This window comes from Bombyx mori, chromosome 7 (genome assembly GCF_030269925.1).
Source record: "Bombyx mori chromosome 7, ASM3026992v2".
NCBI classification, from domain to species: domain Eukaryota; kingdom Metazoa; phylum Arthropoda; class Insecta; order Lepidoptera; family Bombycidae; genus Bombyx; species Bombyx mori.
The window spans coordinates 3,435,048-3,457,495 of NC_085113.1; the positions used below are offsets into that span (position 1 = coordinate 3,435,048).

General features: G+C 35.9%; 1 protein-coding gene and 1 long non-coding RNA gene across 3 annotated transcripts; one reads left to right on the forward strand and one right to left on the reverse strand.

Annotated features, from left to right (window-relative positions):
• Positions 1–25: 25 nt before the first annotated feature.
• LOC733046 (syntaxin) lies at positions 26–9,092 on the reverse strand. Of its 2 annotated transcripts, XM_012697584.4 has the most exons (6): positions 8,955–9,092; positions 8,282–8,506; positions 6,448–6,613; positions 5,918–6,046; positions 3,218–3,356; positions 26–1,749 (listed from the first exon to the last, which is right to left on the reverse strand). In XM_012697584.4, the coding sequence occupies exons 2-6, from the start codon at positions 8,500–8,502 to the stop codon at positions 1,574–1,576; spliced, it is 831 nt and encodes a 276-aa protein (XP_012553038.1). In that variant the 5' UTR covers positions 8,503–8,506; positions 8,955–9,092; the 3' UTR covers positions 26–1,573.
• Positions 9,015–9,837, forward strand: LOC134199134 (uncharacterized). Its single transcript, XR_009973487.1, has 2 exons — positions 9,015–9,358; positions 9,655–9,837. It is a non-coding gene; the product is annotated as an uncharacterized LOC134199134 (long non-coding RNA).
• The last annotated feature ends 12,611 nt before the right edge of the window (positions 9,838–22,448 follow it).

The window sequence follows — 22,448 nt, forward strand, 5'->3', positions numbered from 1 at the left end:
GACCATTGTAATAAAACAACAAATGTTTATAACATGCGAACATGTCTTTAATATATTTTTTTAAAATACAAATTCAACAAAAAATAATCACTATACATACTCGGTTAATTATTATTATGTAGATAATTAACTTAGGTACTATCGTTGAAGTGTGACATGTCTCTTATTAACTTGACGTTTCGTGCGACAAGGATCTATGTCAGCGTGACAGTTATTGAACGGTATTATTAAGTCATCAGTGTTACAAGTACATAAAAACTAATATTTACCGAAGAAGCTGTACTATATTTACTATTAACTATACTATTTACTATGTTTAATCAATTATATTTCATATGAAAGGCACACAGGTATCTTTTTGCGATAGGCAATTTAAAAGCTTTATTATTAAGATCCTTATCGCACTGTATACTACAATTAAACATATAGCTATTATGTAATGATATTTTTAATTAGCAGATTTGTATTATATTGTTAAAAAACTTACAGACCGAATTTAACATTTTTTTCTATAGATATTGTTTAATTTATTCAACCTGGAATGTGTCTTATACAATAAAAATGGTGCATTTTCATCGATTTGTATAAATAATGTTGTTTTAGTACAATACATGTTTAAATGAACTTGTAAATCTACAATTTATGTAGTATTTTATGAGCACATATCTATCACAATTATGAAATCATTTCAAACCATATTATTTTAATATTTAATATTATTTTAAAAGCTTTATTTTCATTAATAAACCATGCAAAATCAACTTTGAAACCTTAAAAATACTCTTGTCAGAAAAGTTTTAGTCAGATGTTAAAATTGACAGAATCATTTAGAGATTGAATTGAAAACGACTTGTTTTCGTCAAATATAAAAACAGATTAATAAAAATTTAATATTCAGATAATATATATAGATCAGATAAGATATAAATGAAAGATAAAATATACTTTATAATTTATCATAAGTTAACTATGCTAATATTGATTTAACCATTAAATTTAATAGTGGCAATATTATACAAGTGCTACCAGTTTCAAAATACATAATGTCGAAACAAAAAAAAAACGTTATAACTATCGTTTTTGGGTAGACAAAGGCGTTTGATTTTTGTATATTTCAAGTTTAAAGCAGCTTGTCAGTTATAATAATAATTATAAATATTTATCACGATGGTATCTAAAGATTGTTCATTACATTAAAACCTATTTTAGTTAAAACTCGTAGCGGCTGTCATAAATTTTTTATTACAACAATCATGACATATAATAGCTAATATTGTTTTAACTAAGACAGATTCGAAGCCATTTTGTATATCCCATACATTCTATTGTGTTACAAAATTTGTTTAGATACCCTATCAATTCTTGCCTCAATAAGTGTATGAGAGTGTAGCTGTACAAGGAAAATAATCTAATGACACTGACAATGCCGGGAGATCCGACATTAGCCACTGTACAATACTCTTAACAAAACAAAAAAAAAAAAAAAACTAAAAACATAGATAGCTAGGATATAGAAAACAGCTGATAATTTCAACATGTCATTACAGTTCAATACGAATATATTATATAAGATCTACTTGAAGGCTTTGACTACCCACACAATGAAGACAATAGCAAGAATCGCGCCTATGATAATTAATATGAACATTTTCCTCCGGTACCTGCGTTGGTGTTCGGCTGCTTTAGCGAGTTCATCGACCCCGGCCTCGACGTTCGCTCCCACCGCCTCTATGTGGGTCTCCACCGTGTCTGAAACGTAATTTCAATGAACTTCCATCTTCTTTTTCTCCACCTTATCCCCTTAGGAGGGAGGGGTCGGCACAGCTAATTTTTCTCTTCCATTTTTTTTTCTTCTTTTTTTTATTGCTTAGATGGGTGGACGATCTCACAGCCCACCTGGTGTTAAGTGGTTACTGAAGCCCATAGACATCTACAACGTAAATGCGCCACCCACCTTGAGATACAAGTTCTAAAGTTTCAAGTATAGTTACAACGGCTCCCCCATCCTTCACGGCAGAAATAGGCAGTGTGGTGGTATCTACCCACGCGGACTCACAAGAGGTCCTACCTACCACCAGTAATTACGCAAATTATAATTTTGCGGGTTTGATTTTTATTACACGATGTTATTCCTTCACCGTGGAAGTCAATCGTGAACATTTGTTGAGTATGTATTTTTAGCTAATTTTTCTCTTCCATTCACTTCTATCAGCCGTTATCTCAACACGCACTCCTCTCTCTCTCTCTCTCATATCGTCATTCACACACTCCATCCACGTCTTCTTCGGTCGACCTCTTCCCCCTCTACCTTGCACTACCATTTCCATACATCTCCTAGTCACGTGCATCTTCTCTCTACGCATCACATGTCCATACCACGCTAACCGTCCGCTCTTTAATTTTGCTAATTACCGGGGCTACTTTCAGACTTCCTCTGATATACTCATTATTTATCTTGTCCATTCTTGTCACTCCACGCATCCATCTCATCATGCATACAATTTTAATGAGCTTTCATATTACATACAATAAAATGATGGCTAGTAAGATTGTGATGATAATCCAATTAAATTACCTACCAGTAAATATACTGATGAGTATAAGTGAGATCTGGAGTTCTCAGAAGTTGGCCGCAATTCAATCAATCTAATTATTTCTAATATAGAGTATACCATTTTTAATTATGGATTATAATATTTAGGAGTGACAAATGTCTTCCGACAAATATTTTTTTTTTAATTTCAAGTATATTATATTTGGAATACAATATAAAGTTTTTTATTTGTACTAATTTTCTTTTGTTTATTAAAAACAGACTTTAAAATAACGGACTCGATGATGCGGTAGTTAGCGGCCCTAACTGTTGGGCCGAGGGTCGTGGGTTCGATTCCCACATAGGGCTAACACTTGGGTGATGGGCAGGTTTGTTTTCTCTTCGTCTAAGCATTTCTTATCTATATATGTATATATTTAAACGTATGTACGTTTCTATGTCCGTTCTCTGGTACCCTGATACCCTGGTACCCTCTGGTGCTCAAGGAATCAGAACCTTAGGAACCCTCAGGGAATCCTAATTTGGGGTCGGATGACCATAGGTATTTGTTACTAGCTATTTATGATTTAAATGGTTAAAATTGAAATTTCAAGGTCAAATGTCAATGATTCACTCAATAACGTGTCATTCGAAGCGCACGCAGCACCCTACAGTCTCACTTACCGACGGTCTGGGCTTGCTGATTCACCATCTTCGCCAGATCAGACATTATTTGGTTAACGTCCAAAACGTCAGCTTCTATTTTGTTCATGTAGGCTTCTCGCTCAAGCAGCATGCTCGTTTCAAACTCAACGAGACGGGCCTGTAAGAAGTTAATTGAGTTTGAAAAATCCAATTAAAAATAAATAAATAAATGCATAAATGGGTGAACGAGCTCACAGTCCACCTGGTGTTAAGTGGTTACTGGATCCCATAGACATCTACAACGTAAATGTGCCACCCACCTTGAGATATGAGTTCTAAGGTCTCAGTTATAACGGCTGCTCCACTCTTCAAACCGAAACGCATTACTGCTTCACGACAGAAATAGGCAGGGTGGTACCTACCCGTGCGGACTCACCAGAGGTCTTACCACCAATAAATTACCACTTGAAAGAATCTGTGTTGATCTGAATTTCTGTTTTTAAACCTAGAGCATAAACAGAATATCCTTTGGATGAAGTCGAGCTGAAAGTATGATGAGCCAACATTGGAAGTTACCAATGGTTATAGCTGTCTTGAAGCAATAAAGATGTCTCCTAAGTTTAATTTTGTCTATTTCATTCGCAACACCAATAATAAGGGAGCATGTATAACGGCCGTCTGGTATGTGACATGGTCACTACTACACAAGGGGGTCGCAGGTTCGAATCCCGCCAAGGGAAGATATTTGTATGATAAAAATAATTAAATAAAAATAAATATATTTTATATTTATAGGCTTATATAATATAGGTATATAATATATAGGTATTTATAGGCTTATGGATGTATATTATATATTAAATATATATATGTGTATAATAAAAAATCTTACATTTATTTCCGTAATCTGGTACCCGTAACACAAACAAATCTTTCCTCTTTATAATATTAGTATAGAAGATGTATGTGCGTTTTCTTAATATATACAGTCGTGGTCAACTAATTAGGGACATTCAAGATAGTGAAGGGCTATAACCGGTTATGTACATTTAAATATAAAACCCTATTGATTTCTCAGCACCTATTATTTGCATAATGTGGTTCGATTATTATGCTATAAATGGCTGTAAATAAAAGATTTAATAAATAGAAAAAGTATTTAATATCAAAGATTAAACATGTATTAAATATTAAGGTACAATTCTGTAGTGGACATTTAATTAAGGACAGTAAAGTATAATGAAAAATACAGTTACACAAAACTTATAATCTTCAGTGTTATAATATCTTTAACAGCTCCATTTTTTTACGTGTAAAATCAGTACCCAGTAGCAAAACCTTTGTTAGTAATTACACCTTGACACCGATGTGGCATAGACATTATCAGTTTCTGACATGTTTCGACAGGAATGTTTGCCCATGCCTCACAAAAAGGTTCATGAAGTTCATCCAAATTTGTATTACGATAAGGGGCAACTTTTTTTTTTATTTCGTGCCAAAGGTTCTCAATTGGGTTGAGGTCCGGGCTATTAGCTGGCCAATCTAGCACCAATACAAACTGACTGGTAAGAAATGACTTGACTGAATGGGCGGTATGTTTCGGGTCGTTATCCTGCTGAAACGTCCATATAATAGGGAGATACTCCTCAGCATAGGGAAGCATAGTTTCTTCCAATATTGCCTTGTATTGATGTTGGTCTAAGTTACCCTGAACTTTCCTCACAGGTCCCACTCCACGTCCAGAAAATAAACCCCATATTTTAATGTTTTCACCGCCATGTTTCACCTGTTTTTTTGTGAATCTTGGATTCATTTCCGCTTTTACAGGACGCCGTACATATTGCCTTCCATCTGAAGAAATCAAATTAACCTTGGTCTCGTCAGAGAAAAGTACATGTTGCCATTGGGCGTAGGTCCAATGTCCATATTTACGTGCAAATGCCAAACGAGCATTTCTATGTTCTTTCTTCAACAACGGTACTTTGCGAGCCACTCTTCCGAACAACCCTGCTTCTACCAAACGTCGTCGAACGGTCCTCGCAGATACACCGGCTCTTTCGTTTGCCCCAAACACTTCGTGTTTAATTAAAATAGAGCCTATAAACGGATATTTCTTAGTTAACCTGGTTATCATTCTATCTTCTTGCGGAGTCGTTTTTCTCGATCTTTTTGTTCTGGACACATTTAAAGCTGTGTTATAGCGCTTGAAATGTTGCACTGCATTGCATACCATAGTTTTTGAACAATTTAAATGTTGTGCTATCCTTCGGTATGACCAATCACGCTCGACAAACTTCATGATAATTTTTCGTAGTGTTGGATCGCAACTTTTATTTTTGCCCATTTTTCTTCAAAATAATTCTCAAAACTTAAAACGACCACTAAACAATAAGAAAAGAAACAAAAAAGTATTAAAATTCCAATTTTGAAATTAGAACGCAATAGCTCAGTGTCCCTAATTAAATGGCCAGCCAGCATTCTTTGAACCAATAGCACTATGATATTGTATCAGCTATACTGTAAAGAGGTTTAATGTTTAAGAAGTTGTTATTGTTTGTATAATCGCGCACATAAATGACTAATTACACTTACATGTAAAAGATATGGAATATTACTAAGACTCGTTGGAAAATAAAAAAAATATTCACAATTTGGCTTAACTAGAGATTGTCCCTAATTAGTTGACCACGACTGTATATAGACGTGAAGGTTTTCGGATAGGAAGTTCAAAAAGTATACCTGAGCTTGTTGCTGAGCTAAAGCAGCCGATTCCTCGTCGTCAGCCATCGCTTGCTGCTCCAACAGCTGTGGATCGTTTCTCACGCGTGCCGGTTTGGGCATGTGAGCCGCCATCTTCTCTGATACTTTCTGGAATTTTCGCCAATTTTTTGTTTGTTTGATGTGATAGAGATAATCTATGACAAAGAAATTAGGTTGGCAGCGGCTTGGCTCTGCCCCTGGCATTGCTGAAGTCCATGGGCGACGGTAACCACTCACCATCCTGTGGGCCGTATGCAGGTCTGCCTACAGGGGCAATAAAAAAAAAAAATCGCCCTCAAACAATATTATATTTCTGATTTCTATATTTCTGCCGTGAAGCAGTAATGCGTTTCGGTTTGAAGGGTGGGGCAGCCGTTGTAACTAAACTGAGACCTTAGAAGTTATATCTCAAGCTGGGTGGCGTATTTACGTTGTGGATGTCTATGGGTTCCAGTAACCACCGTCCACCCACATAAGCAATAAATTAAAAAAATATATATATATATTACCTTTTGAACCGACGAATATTTAGCGAGACAATCCGTGAAGGCCTGCGTCAATCTTTCGACCTGTAACTTCTGCGGTTTGTCACCACGACGAACGACAACGCCCAGTCGCTGTATGTCTCGCGCCGTGGCCGATACTGAACTGTTTACCGTCTGTTGAGTATCGTGACTGCGAATTTATATTTGTTATTATTTCCTCATATCTATTTATATTTTTCATGTTACTAGGGGGCATAAGTTGGATGCAATAAGTCAAGAGACAGCTTAATTGAGACATGATTAAACAAGCGTGAGAGTCCGCGCGGGTAGGTACCATTGCCCTGCCTATTTCTGCGTTTCAGTTTGAAGAGTGCGGCAGCCGTTGTAACTATACTTGAAACCTTAGAACTTATATCTCAAGGTGGGTGGCGCATTTACGTTGTAGATGTCTATGGGCTCCAATAACCACTTAACACCAGGTGGGCTGTGAGCTCGTCCACTCATCTTAGCAATAAAAAAATAAAAATAAAAAGCCTTTTTCGGAAATAGTTACAGCGGATAATCAACCTAAAATTGCATTGTTGGGTGTAGCTTCTAGATATGGTCACAGCATAACTGAAACATGATCATACTGTTTTTTTTTTAAATATTTAATAGTCAACCTAAAATCACATTGTCGGGTGTAGCTTATAGATATAATCACAACTACAAACAGCCACTACAAACATCTGGTAAAGCTTTATTTGATTTGTAACAGTTACAGTTTTATTGAAAAACACATGTACTCAAATTGTATAGGTTCACAATATAACTTTACCACCAATCTCCCAATCTCACCAAGAGCTCACTTCAAAGTCAGATGGTACTTGGCAAAAAAGTTCTCTGGAAACACAACGTGGATGAACACAGTGGCTCCAGGTAGTACGGATGAGCTCTACTCTGGTGGCGGGCGGTAGTAAAAACGAGATGATGGAATCATCTCAAACAATTCCTAAGAGCACTGTGTGAACATACAGTAGAAAATACAGAGCGAAGTCCCTCTGCAGACCCAGAGGTTCGAAACGATCCATGAGAATGGGATTATTGTCAATCCGAACGGACAATATCTGCAAGTGTACTACATTCACTCAGTGATGTTAAATTTAAAGCCAAGGGTTTTTTAGTGGTATATACTAAGATCTTTTTCATTTGTTCGCAAACATATAAAACTGTGCAATGTTATAATCAGGTAATCAGAGATGCTAATAATGTATGAATTTTTTAGCAGGTAACTCAGGTTATTTCATTAGCTATCTGTAGGCATAATATCCTTACTTTACTTACAAACATAGCTCTTAGTCTAATTCCAAAATTTTTTTTTATTACTTAGTAGGTTGGACTTGCTCACAATCCACCTGGTGTTAAGTGGTTACTGGAGCCCATAGACATCTACAATGTAAATGCGCCAGCCACCTTGAACGTCTCAGTATAGTTATAACGGCTGCCCCGGCCTTCAAACTGAAATGCATTACTGCTTCACGGCAGAAATAGGCAGGGTGGTGGTACCTACCCGTGCAGACTCATAAGAAGTCCTACCACCAGTTAAGATGATGATTACTCAATGCATGATATATGTTTTCTCAATATAAACAGAGTTGATATAAATTTTTCTACATTAATTACAATACTGAACCTAAACCAAATTAATACAGATACACCATGACAATTAGTAGAAAAAGTAATATAAGAAGACGTGACGACAGTAACTAGAGTTTCACAACTTATTTTAAATATGTGAAAGGCAAATTATTTGACAAAATTAACAAAAATACATTTATGTGTGTTTTCCTGCTTATTTTATTTTAATCCTATTACTTACATTTTATCTCTAAGTTGGACGCTATCATTTGGGCCACCGATTTGCTTCATCATCTTCTCAAGCGACAGTAGTCCACTGTTAATCGTATTGACATTCTCTGCGATGCCCTCACTCAAATTGTAGAGTTCCGTTGGACTGAAATCTGCAAAGCCCACAGCCGGCACAGAGGCTGTGGCTCCATAGTCTCGCCCTGAACCATTAATTGGTTCTCGTTCTGACATTGTGCTATTTAATAGACAATACAAATTAATTTTACATTTAATATCAACGTATATGTAACAACGTGTATGTATATGTAACACATATATGTAACTTAATCATATTTAAAGCATTAGGAGATAGATTCCATACCTTTTCCTTCAAATGCAGTTAAAATTTTGTAATTATTAATAGAATTATTAGTTTATGTTAATGTACTCTGAATATTTATTATAATTTTGTAGTATTTTAGTAAGAGTAATTCATTTTCCGTTTGTTTTTTGAATTGTAATATATAGGTATATAATTAATTTTTATTGTTTACTTTCGGTGCGCAGTTACATCGAAAAAAGTGAATCACAAAATTAATAGGTATTTATATTTACAACGAATGTTGAAATAGTTGTCTCGTTATAACACGGATGATAACTGGCTTAATTATGTAATTTTAAAACAGGTTTTGTTAGTTATTTACCTCAGAATTAATGTGGTCCAACACTGTTTACTAGATACAGGTTTTTAACAAAATTTTTGTCTTTCTTTGTCTCTCAACTCAATCCAATCATCATATCAGGAACAGCCGATGAATTGTCAATGTCAATCTGACAGCGTGACATTTGATGGAAGCTGTCGACTTAGCAGCTTTGGCAATGATTGAGAATTTCAATCTTCGATCAACAATAGTAACTAGATTTCGGGTCGGTGCAGAAAATCCGTCTCGTCAAATAACAGCTCACTTGAAATGTGAGCTGTTATTTTGTTTAGTTCACTTCAAACACAGCCAATGTCAACCCGTCTCACAATACCGCAATGTGTATTCAAAAGTTGCAAAAATAATGCGCGAAAAAGCAATTTAACGGCCGGAGTATCTTACTTTCGGTAAGTATATGAAGTATAAACTATATTTTAAACATTAAACTTATAAATAATATTAAATTTTGAACAAAATTACCGATTTTTAACCACCGCTACAAATGTTGGCCAAGGTTCGGCCAACACATGAACAAACTTTTGCTTAACAGAACAGTATATGCGTGGAGTTGATTTGTGTTGTAATAATTTTTTAAAATTTGTTAGCAGTACTTCGAAATTAGCTGGTTAAAATTGGTTAATGCACCTTTTGTGTCTGTTTGTTGGACTCTCATTAGATACTTAGCTTTCCATTTTTATTTTAGCTTTCCTAGCAATCACGTGTGCAGAATGGATCTCGATTGTCGCCAGAGAAACAAGAGATGACTTTTATAAGCCAGCTAAGATCTCCGTTTATTGACACTGGACATCTTTGCCTTCCGTGCTCACGGCTACTGAAACGTGGCCGAAACATTGGAATAAAAATACCGCGCTTGAAACCGTTTAAACGTTGTTTTATTATGTGCACTGGTCGCGAAAACTTAAAAACATACTATAAAAATATATATTATACAAAAACGTAACGCTAATAAAATAATAAGTAATGTATAGATACTAACAAACATACATTTCCAAAACATAAAAATTAAACAACTAAACTTTTACTTTAATTCATTAATAAATTATTTTAGTGTTCAACGCGACTCCCTTACCTCCTGTAATAAACAGAAATCGGCATTTCAAGAAGCAAAAATAAATAAATAAAAACGTCGTTAGTTCTCAGAGCAATTAAGGGAAAAGTTACTTTATTTGTTGCACTTAAGATTGATTTAACATTAAAAGTTCTTTAACATATGTCTTTTTATTGGAAAATGACAGGAGTAATTTATTGCTTTGCTAATTTTATGTGACGAATGATCGTAAGTATTAGATAATGTTTTGGAGATTTGTGACTTTATTAGTAGGTGCCATAGTTGTAATTAGTTTGAACGTAAAAGTGTTTCAAAACTTTTTTCTCCGTTTGTTAGTAAACGAATGTAGCTATTTATGTGTATACTCATGCGGACAGCTTTTGCTTTAATTTCGTACGTGTCCCTTTATCTAGTTACTATTGTTGATCGAAGATTTCAATACAGATACGACATTTTTTTATTTAATACACTAGGTAGATGCTTAGGATTATTTCTGCGTTTTCTAATAAACAAATACTTTATTGCCTGGTGAGTGATCATCGTCGTTAAAGGATGTCAGCAATACGAAGGGCATAGACAAGTTTGTACCTATGTGTTTCATAGACTAGACTGTTACTGTACTCACTGTACTGTAGTTACGGTAATGTCGTGGCATGCAATCTCTTTCACAGGGGACTTTTTGGCGGGAACGCGAGGAGTGAAGTTGTGTGATTTGTTTTATTTTGTCTATTTAGTGTTTCTTCGGGTTTAAATGTGTAATAATGGTCGTTTATTAACTGTTCAATATCTGTGAAAGTGCACAAATGTGGGAAAATGAAACAAAGCCGCTGGACGTAACTTCTCGGGATCCTCCAAAAAGTCCACTGAAAAAATCTTAGTAAATGACCACCATTTTAATGAGATTATACTTCATCCCATTTCATTTCATTTAATTTCATCCCAGTTGATTAGTGTTTCAAATTAATCATCTTCATTTCATTTCACTCCATAATATCACTTTTCATAAAAATATGAATAATATAAATTAAAATAAGACATGACTTAAAGGTCTCAGTTACCAGGTCATAAAATCTCCTTCTATAAGGCTTATTACATTTGGCTGAATTTAGTCGACTGAATTCAGAAGCAAATTTAGAAGCTGATTACACTGTTCTAAATTCAGTTACTGAATCAATTGTCAGTTTAAACGCGACGAAGTAAGACGTGTCGTGTGCGTAATAGGATGGCCCCAGTATTGTCTAGACAACAACAAATTTTTTTTTTTTTTTTTTTGTTCTTTGTTTCAATTTCTCAAAAAAAAACAAGAAATATTTATTGCTGTGCGGAATGTTAGCAAATATGAACATTATGAGTGATTTAGAACCAGCAGACTTCAGAAATGATCTAAAAATGGATTCGATCTCGTTTGAAAAGAAAGATTGGTTGTAACATTAAGATTTCTTGCAACAGGAAATTCGTATTAATCGTATTAATCGTAAAAATTTATTTCTTCAATATCCCAACCCCTGATAACAAAAACTATCCCTGAAACATATCGGGCTATTAATAAATGTCTGGCACATTAAATAAAGGTGACCGAAATTAATACTTTTTATTCGGAAGCAAAAAACAAACTAAAACGTCCTCACGCACGGAGAGCTATGCGACGACTGAAACCATTAAGTAACTAAATGCGATTACACCTTCCTAAATGCGTTTCTAATTGGGCTTCTAAATGATTTAGTCAGTCAGAAACCATCCTTGCTACTGAATTCAGTAGACTAACTTACTTAATGCTATTACACTTCACTGAATTCAGTAGCGACTGAATTCAGTCGACTAAATTCAGCCAAGTGTAATAAGCCTTTAAAAGGCATACACAAACCAGACGACAAACAACGAACGACCGTTCACCTAAGTACATGAAATAGACGACAAAAGAGCGAACCGAGCATTCAGTTACTATCTACAAAAGGAAAGACAAAATTAGACTTTTTGGCGGGAACGCGAGGAGCCAAGATTTGGAATTGTTTTATTTTGCTTTATTAGTGATTTTTCGATTCAAGCTTGTAATAATCGTGGCTTATTACCTGCGTTTAGCAGCTAAGAAAATTCATAAGTGTGCGAAAATTACTAAAAGGCACTAGGAGTTCACTGATGTCTTAACAAATGCCCTGATAGAGCTTTATTACTGGGATATTATTTCATCTTATCACGTAGTTCAATTCTATTTAATTTTATCCTGATTGATTACAATAGCAAAGAAATCGATTTCATTTCTTCACCCTCAGACACAGCCCACTGAGTTTCTCGCCGGATCTTCTCAGTGGGTCGCGTTTCCGATCCGGTGGTAGATTCTGCGAAGCACGGCCCTTGCTAGGGTTCGTGTTAGCAACGTCATCAGGTTTGAGCCCCGTGAGCTCACCTACTAGTTAAGGTTCCGCTGATATAGCCTCTCAAGGCTATCAGCTTAGGTAGGAGAAAAAAAAATCATTTCCTTCATTTCATAATATAGCTTAGACAATGTATATATGTATTGTTATGTATTATTATGTAGGGCGTGTGCTGACATTGCTTATACTTTACAATCGTTAACCGCTGCTGACCATTTGACATTAGTTGGGTCGTAAGTTTGTCTGAATCTAAAAAAATAGCTCTGCGCGTAAGTATATCAAAACTAAACTAAACAAATCTCGAATGAAGTTAATAATAAATCTTTTATATTTATTTTTTTAAATATTTTAAAATATTTCTATTTATGTGATATGACATTGACATGACATTTTTTTACCTATTTAATTTTTCTCACGTTGATCACAAAGCGATTTTTCTCACAGCATTTGCATGTTCGTATAACGCGGACGCATAAACCTGTCGTCTCCTCGCTACGGAGTATCACTTCGAATGCATTGTTATTAAAATAAAAAAAATGCAGGAAATTTTAAATGATCGACGGTGGCGTCAATTTTATAGAAATTACAAGAATGTTGTTTTCATGGAAGGATGTTTGTCATTTCCATCGCGCTAGATTGGCTCTTAGACGTTCGCTACGGAAGCACAGATCGTGCTTATCACTACGTCCGCATCGATTTCTGTAATAATTTGACCGGTGGTGTCTTATGGCAATGAAATATTTTCGTTCACAATGAGTTTATCAGAAGGTTCGCATACCCTATCCTGTAGACCGAATGGTAAACAGTCGACGTCGCCCAAAGGACGTCAGTACGGATCCTCCCGATCCATTAACGGTGTTTTAGGCACCACAAGCACCGGTTACCGTCCTCGTCGAACCCGTCGCTTGCGACGAATGGCTCGACGAGCGAATTAACCCACAGACACAGCCCACTGAGTTTCTCGCCGGATCTTCTCAGTGGGTCGCGTTTCCGATCCAGTGGTAGATTCTGCGAAGCACTGCTCTTGCTAGGGTCAATGTTAGCAACACTCCGGTTTGAGCCCCGTGAGCGCACCTACACACGTTAGGGCGAAGCTGAAATAGCCTCTCAAGGCTATCAGCATAGGTAGGAAAAAAAAGAAGGTTCGAAGTCGCCCTAAGAGCAACAAAAATTAAGTAGGTATACAGTGAAAATTAAACCAGCATAGCACAGGATCCTGAATATACTATATATAAAGTGCAAAAAGCGAACTGTCTCATTTTATTCTTCAACTTCATTTTTCATTATTATTATTATTATTTTTTAATTGTATTTTTTGACTTGTTTTTTCCTTTATTGTAAATATTTTTATTTATTAAAAAAAAACAAAAAAACAAAAAAAAGCCCGCTGAGTTTGTTTCGCGGGTCTTCTCAGGACTGTGGCTTTTTTGGAACCGGTGGTAGAGTTAACATTGTTATCTATATTTTGACATTCAACAAGTGTGTCATACTGACATCTAAGTTGAAATAAATGATTTTGAATTTAAATTTGAATTTCTTGATTATAAGTAAACCACTAGTCTTTTCTTAACAATGACTAATGCGCGCTCAATTTATTTCCACGCGTATACCAAGAATGAGGTGATGATATTATTAAAGCGCCCTTAAACGTTTCGTTGTTTGTAATCAGACTTCACTTTCTTCCGTTTTTACTTTAAAACGATGACGTCATAGTACCTACATTGAAGTCACGAGCAACGGAAGGTCAAAATACAGTACAACGCCTGCCTCGCCCTTCAAGCCGAACGCATTACTGCTTCACGGCAGAAATAGGCATAGAGTGCTGGTACTTACCCGTGCGGACTTACAAGACGTCATAACACCAGTAATATACGTACGTAAATTATAATTTTACGGGTTTGATTTTTATTGCATGACTAGCTGACCCGGCAAACTTCGTAGTGCCTCAATCGATAAATAAAAGACCTAAACTTTTGTATAAAATGAACTTAAAACAAACAAAAAGAATCCGTCAGACGGAGGACACATCACAGGAAAAACAAAATTACTATTTTTATTTAATTCCGAGTATTTTCATATTTATCTACCTTTTAAACCTTTTCTAGACTTCCACAAATAATTCAAGACCAAAATTATCCAAATCGGTCGAGCCGTTCTCGAGTTTTAGCGAGACTAACGAACAGCAATTCTTTTTTATATATTATAGAGATGTTATTCGTTCATAGTGGGAGTCAATCGTGAACATTTGTTAAGTATGTATTTCATTCGAAAAATTGGTACCTGCCTGCGGGATTCGAACACCGATGCATCGCTCGATACGAATGCAACGGACGTCTTATCCATTAGACGACTTCAGGACTTAAGTAGGTAAATTCATACATCACACATCAGACATTCATCAATTGATACCAGTACACTAGGGTTCTTAGGCATTAGACCACTACAACGGCATTTTTATCTTAATTATAGTCTGCCCTTAATTCTTAAATTATTGAGAGTTTTCGTGGAAAAAAAACGCAAAAGCTGCGGTTTAAATACCTTTATAAAGTTGATTTAAAAAAATGATTTATAAAATAATTTACGTAAATACTTGTGGAAAATTGTATATTATCTTTGATTGTAGAAAAACAATCTAATGCTCTGAACGAAATACCATTGAAGTTTCTGCCAAATGCTATCCGATATATTATTGGATTAGAAAAAAAATGATGTAATCCCATAAATCATTCAGTTTTTCATTTCATAACGGATAATACGAAATAACTTACCGTGAGTCTAATAGTGATGTACCTATTAGCGAGAATCAATATATTCTAACAGAAGATGAAATTATCTTTTTATATAATATTTTTTATATTTTATTATCTTTGCCCATTACTTAAAATACAGTCGATGTATATCGAAATGGAATTCAATAAACAAAACAATAAAACGTTATATATTACTTGTATATATAGACAATATATTTGTTCTAAAGCGTTGGTAATGCAAACGGGTAAGCAATAAAGGCTAAAGTTTTTGGAAAATTAAATTTGATTGGTCAATCTCGGTTCGTATGCTCGGTCGGTATGGTTTAAGGTGATCTTTTTTGAAGTCGTCGTGGCCTAAAGGACGCCCGGTAAATTCGTATCGAGCGATGCAACTGTGTCGGTGTTCGAATCCCGTCAGATTTTTTCTAATGTAATGTTCACTTGGCATAAGTTTACGAATGACTATGTATAAAAATGAAATTCGCAAAAAATATAATTTGTCTATTTAATGGTGCCGTCTTGTGAGCCCACATGGTTAGCGAAGCGTTTCGGCTTGCAGGGAGGTAAGCGTTGTACTGACTGAGGTTTGTGGCGATAATAACGTTGTTAATGTCATAGACACTCCGGTGATTACTTAACACAAAATAGGCCGTGAGCGCGTTCACGTTTAAATTAAAAGATAAAGATACGGTATACGGTAATTGTATGCAGGAGTCCAAAGACATCATATAGTATCATAATGGCCGACATTCACCTTGAGATATAAGCAACCACGTTCGGTAAAGCTAATATAACCCCTCGAGGTAACTAGCAGTAGGCAGTCATGAAGTCGTCGTGGCCTAAAGGATAAGACGTCCGGTGCACTCGTGTTGAGCGATGCACTGGTGTTCGATTCTCAGTCCGGTACCAATTTTTCTAATGAAATAAAAATCAAACCCGCAAAATTATAATTTGTGTAAGCACTGGCGGTAGGACCACTTGTGAGTCCGCATGGGACTCACCACCCTGCCTATTTCTGCCGTGAAGCAGTAACGCGTTTCGGTTCGAAGGGTGGGGCAGCCGTTGTAACTATACTGAGACCTTAGAACTTATATCTCAAGGTGGGTGGCGCATTTACGTTGTAGACGTCTATGGGCTCCAGTAACCACTTAACACCAGGTGGGCTGTGAGCTCGTCCACCCATCTAAGCAATAAAAAAAACAATTTAATGTGAGGTCAAATTCGGATTAGATTGTAAAGGCGGTACTCTCTACCAGTGCTTAATCTAAGCAATAAAAATAAAAAAAACGCACCATATGTCCATACCAGGCTAACCGCTAAATTTTCATTTTCTTTATGTTACTCTATTTAAATAACGAGTCACAACGCCACTAGACTTAAACAGTTTTGACGAAAACCATTTAAAGCATCGCATCACTAAAATCAAAGGCGGTGAGGAGTTGAAGAATGTTTGTTTACCCCATGAGTCGAATCTACTGCCCGCAACTGAGTTACGAGTACGTTTAGTGGGGTATATATTGGAAAAATATACACAAAAGCACTCCACGTCAGATCGGATCACGGTTATTTTGAGACGCTTTATTTTGACTGGACTCATTAGTGCCAGAGGAGTTAAGAAATCTATGGTTTTATTTTAGGGACGCTTTTTTACATAAGCTGATGGTCTAGAGCAAGCCTGGGCAAATGGCGGTAGAATTTTGTCTGGCCCGTGAAGCATTGTATATATTATTATTGAAAACACAAATATTAGTTTTTGTATAACATAAATTGGTGCATAAATTTTTTTAGATATTTTAAAATATTAAACAATACTGATACACATTGTCAAGGCCGGTGGGAGCCAAAATTTTCTCCTCCTATTCGAAAATATAATCGTGATAATTGAAAAATTGCAGTATGTATAATAGTCGCACAATATAAAATTAGAAAAAAAAAACTGTTTGGCCCGAGGTCAAATTTTCATCTGCAATGTGGCTCGATTATCAAAATATTTGCCCATCCCTGGTCTAGAGAGACCATATCAGCGTAACCTTAACTAGTAGGTGAGCTCACGGGGCTCAAATCTGACGATGTTGGTAACACGAACCCTAGCAAGAGCCGTGCTTCGCAGAATCTACCACCGGATAGGAAACGCGACCCACTGAGAAGATCCGGCGAGAAACTCAGTGGGCTATAAGGACGCAAAAAGTATGTTGAGTTATGAAATCCTTAGAAGGGATTGTATCGAAAATCTATTTAGATTATTGTATGCCGTTACTGTTATATTAATATTTCATTCATCAGAAATATATCGACTGTTATGACAATTGTAATAATGTTAAGAACAGGTAACTAGTGAAAATATTTATTTGTAAATCAGTTAGATTTTGTTTGATTTTTTGTTTTCATTTTGATGCTTATACGAGTATGTTTTTTAAATAAATTTAGACTTTTTAAATTCGGACCTTGGTACTGGGACTTAGAAGATTGACATGACATAATTATTTTACAATGATATCTAGGCTGTGTTTATGATTGTGATCTAACTATGAGTAAGGTACATCGATGTATCAATGGCAATTTAGATTGGATATGACATATGCTATAATTTTGATCAATACTGTTGCAAAGAAAATGGTACAGCAATTAATTGACGTTGCAAAAAGATTTACGCATGCACGAAAAGTAATTTCAAGGTAATATTTTTAAGCGCTTACTTATTTAAGACTAAAGCCAACGATAATTCATTGGTGATTAGATCATTACAACTAAATTTTAATACATATTGATAAGGTACTTCTTCGAGAATGTCACATTTTGTGATATTAGAGTAGTCTGTTTTTAACGACTTAAAAATGTATTTTTTATAAAATAGGTTTCTAGATGAAATATTTCGGAATAAAGCGAATATATATTTTTAATACGGAAATATATGTCAGTAGTGCGTATTCGAGTATTCGCTATGAGTATATGCATATGTGCTCCATGGAGAATGGCGTGTCCAAAAAGCACAGTGTTTTTAACGACTTAAAAATGTATTTTTCATAAAATAGGTTTCTAGAGGAAATGTTTTTGAATAAAGCGAATATATATTTTTAACTAGCTGACCCGGCAGACTTCGTAGTACCTCATTTCATAAATAAAAGACATAAACTTTTGTATAAAATAAAAACTTAAAACAAAAAAAAAATATTTTTATTTAATTCCGAGCATTTTTATATTGATCTACCTTTTAAACCTTCTCTGGACTTCCACAAATAATTCAAGACCAAAATTAGCCAAATCGGTCCAGCCGTTCTCAAGTTTTAGCGAGCCTAACGAACAGCAATTCATTTATATATTTAGATACGGAAATATGTGTTAGTAGTGCATGTTCGCTATGAGTATAGGCATAATATGTGCACCACGGAGTATGGCGTGTCCAAAAAGCACAGTGGGCTTCTAAAACGAACACGCCACAGGAAGCGTTGTGAGCACGCACGCTCAGTTTCCTCGTTCGCAGGATGTTTCCAGCTCACACAGCGAATACTCGACGTATACTGAATTAGGAATCGCCGTATCGAATTCTATTTTAGATTTAGACTTTGCACTCTGACTACGTAATAGTTTATTTATTTATTTAAAAAAGTACTGCCACATCACAAACATCTAACATTGAAAAGAAACTTAAACTATTTAAGTAATTTATGGCCTGATGCGTGTGACAACAATGGCGTACATAACATTGGCAATTCATCGGCCCGAAAATGGAATACAATAATAATAATAATAATAAATACAGTACTATTTGTTGAAATATTAATAAAAATGTCTAAAAATGTCATGTCATATCAAAAAGAAGAAAAGAAGAAATGTTAATACAATGTCGAGTCAAGTCAGTTATAGAACAACAAATAGTTCTTTTTTTTATTTTATTTTATTGCCCTTGTAGGCAGACGAGCATACGGCCCACCTGATGGTGAGTGGTTACCGTCGCCCATGGACTTCAGCAATGCCAGGGGCAGAGCCAAGCCGCTGCCTACCGTTTAAAACCGTTCGTTATATTATAGTCGATCTATCGAACTTCGGGCAAACGTTAAGTAGTTTGTAAAAAATTTTTTGAAACGGACGGTTGTATTATTTCTTTATAAGAAGCAAATCTGGAATAGCGCCAGCGATTTCCAACACGCTTAAATTATATTACGTGTTGCTGAACTGATGCGTCTGTCCTCGAGAAATATGCGTCTCTTTGCTGATTTGTTATAGCTACCATTATTGTATCATGTATCATGTATGTGTGTATGATTTGTTGTATCACTATAGTATATGAATTTAGGCAAGAAATAGGTTAGAGTAAAAGTATTTTGAAGATACCTATCTATGTTATTTGTCAGTACAAATTTAAATTAATCTATTCTATATATTATATAAAAATTAATTGCTGTTCGTTAGTATCGCTAAAATTCGAGAACGCCTGGACTGATTAGGCTAATTTTGGTCTTGAATTATTAGTGGAAGTCCAGAGAAGGTTTAAAAGGTAGATAAATATGAAAATGCTCGGAATTAAGTAAAATTAACAATTTTGTTTTTCCTTTGATGTGTCCCCCCCGTCGGACGAATACCTTTTGTTTGTTTTAAGTTTATTTTATACATAAGTTTAGGTCTTTTATTTATCGATTGAGGTACTACGAAGTCTGCCGGGTCAGCTAGTGTATTAATATATCTATTAATATTATCTTACAAATTAAACGTAGGTATTGGAAAAACGTGCTGTTTTCTATTCAATAATTTCTTGTACCTCGATGTACAGGGTACAGATAAGGTACAGATAAATTTGGAAAAAGGTTGAGTTTCTTGCCGATTCTTTTCGGCGGTGTAAAATCATTCTGAGTCGGTAAATTAAAGCCATGATGATTTGCTAGCGCCTATGAATGCCAACTTTTACAAATAAACATTGTTATTCCATCTCCAAGAACTCGGTGATAGCTGATTTGAGAGGGAGTAGGTTGTGCATGACGTGAATAATTAACTTACCTCAAAGTTAAACAACGTCTAAGATTTAAAATATTTTTGTGTAAGGCAGCGATTTTGCATATACAGCCCAGGCGACGGAGCAATGCAAAGCCGCCGTCGTACAAAACATGTCTTGTCGGATTTTCCAAATTTGCTCTCGGTTCTTTTAGGCTCTTTTAGCGCTGGATATCGTCCTCGTCGAACTCATCCATTACGATGAAGAACCCATCGCCACAAACTACTGAGCTTGCAATGGGTCGCGATACTGATCCGGTTGTAAATTCCGCGAACCAATGCTCTTGCCAGGGCTAGAGTTAGCAAATTTCCATAAAGCACTGCTCTGGTCAGGGCTAGAGTTAGCAAATTCTCTCAAGTTGAGCCCATGAGCTCACCTACCTAACCACGTGTAGCTGAAATAGCCCCATGGGCTACCAACAATTACAAAAGAAAAAAAAATGATATTTTTCTGCAGCTCTTGCGAGTCTACTGTAAATTATTGTAAAGTAGGTATTCGAGATTGTCCATGTTTACAAAAAGTCGGCAGAAATATAGTGACATTAAAAAATACGAGATGGAAATCGTCTCAGTATCTTTAATTGTCCTAAAAATATGTTTCAAACAGGTCGAGCCCTACCCACTGAGCTTGAGCATTACAAATGGTTGTTCTTGTTTTTGTGGGAAGTAGCGTTACTATTAAAATGCTCTATTCTTGAAATGGAAAGTATGAGACGTAATGAGGTAGGTAGGTAATAGATTAAATATTTGAAATAAAATAACTTTTATTATTGAAATGAAGAGGTAGTAGGACGAGCTCACAGCCCACCTGGTGTTAAGTGATTACTGGAGCCCATAGACATCTACGACGTAAATACGCCACCCACCTTGAGATATCAGTTCTAAGGTTTCAGTATAATTACAACGGCTGCCTCGCCCTTCAAACCGAAACGCATTACTGCTTCACGGCAGAAATAGGCAGGGTGGTGGTACCTACCCGCGCGGATTCACAAGAGGTACCACCAGTAAAACATACGATGTTACACGACCTGAGTGCTATGCAGTGGGTGGCGGCAGCAGTGAACTGTTCTGCCCTATGAATAAATTAGTAGCATCAGCTCACGTGGTAATAAAATGGATAACCCCTGAGTTTCTCGCCGGATCTTCTCAATGGGTCACTATTCCCACCCGGTAGAAGCACTACTCTTGCTAGGGCTAATGTCAGCAAATCCTCTCAGGTTGAATCCATGAACTTACCTAGCCGTGCGCGCGTAGTTGGAATAGCAAAAGGCTGCCAACGAATAGTTGGCAAAAAAAAGTGACAACGTTCTATTTTGACGCGCCCAAGAATCACTTTGGACTCTTAAGGGACTCCAACTAAGTTTTGAAGTAGGTCGTCTAGTTGATAGCGAATCCTCCTACTCCTTCAATCGATTGCTCATTGCTGAGCAATGCATGCGCCCGTCTGAGACCTTTTTTGTAGCGATTTATGTCGGTCAGTGTTACAGTGAAGTGCGTGCCTCAGTCTCGTGTGGTTGATAGCGAATGAAAAGCTTTTGAGGTTTATTGGGAGACGAAGGAGAAGGCGTGTGCGTTGGTTGATTGTTGCGTGTTGTCCTCTATAAACCTAATCGGAGCGGTCAATAAAACACTACGTATAATTATATGTTAACTGACTGACTAACGTATGTTGCTCATTACTAAAAATGTTTTTTTTTTTTTTTTTATAATTTTTATTATATTATAATACTTTGTATTAATTGTATGTATATTTACGGAGATATGTATGTGTACGTATATGTATATGTATTTCACTGGAATGGTACACCGCGCGTAGTTCGTTTTCAAATGATTCTTGTCCACCTGATGGTTGTCTGGAAGAGATCGCTCTTAGCGATAAGACCGCCAATTGTACTTTTTTGTTTTTCATGTATCGCACTGTTTATTTGTTTTTTGGTGTACAATAAAGAATACTCTCTCTCTCTCTCTCTATAAATGCATAGTAAGCTAAGCAGGGCGGGGTATCATTCCCCTACAAGCTGAATAGCGAAATTAAAAAAACATTCCTTACTGCAAATGTTTGGCGACCATATAAAGTCGGGTTAGGTCATTTTTTTGCAAAATTCCTCCTTATTCTCACCCCTATGATCGCCTTAGTGCGTCCCCTAGTACAGGTGTTCAGCATTAACGTCAGAATAGTGTTACTCCGCGTATACGAAGGTCAATGTTGCATTGCGTGATATGTTTAGACTACAACTGATACTCGTTACAATAAATATTCATCGAATTTAGATTTCATTTCCTCTCGAATTAAACGTGTTCTATAAAATTTGAGATTGTA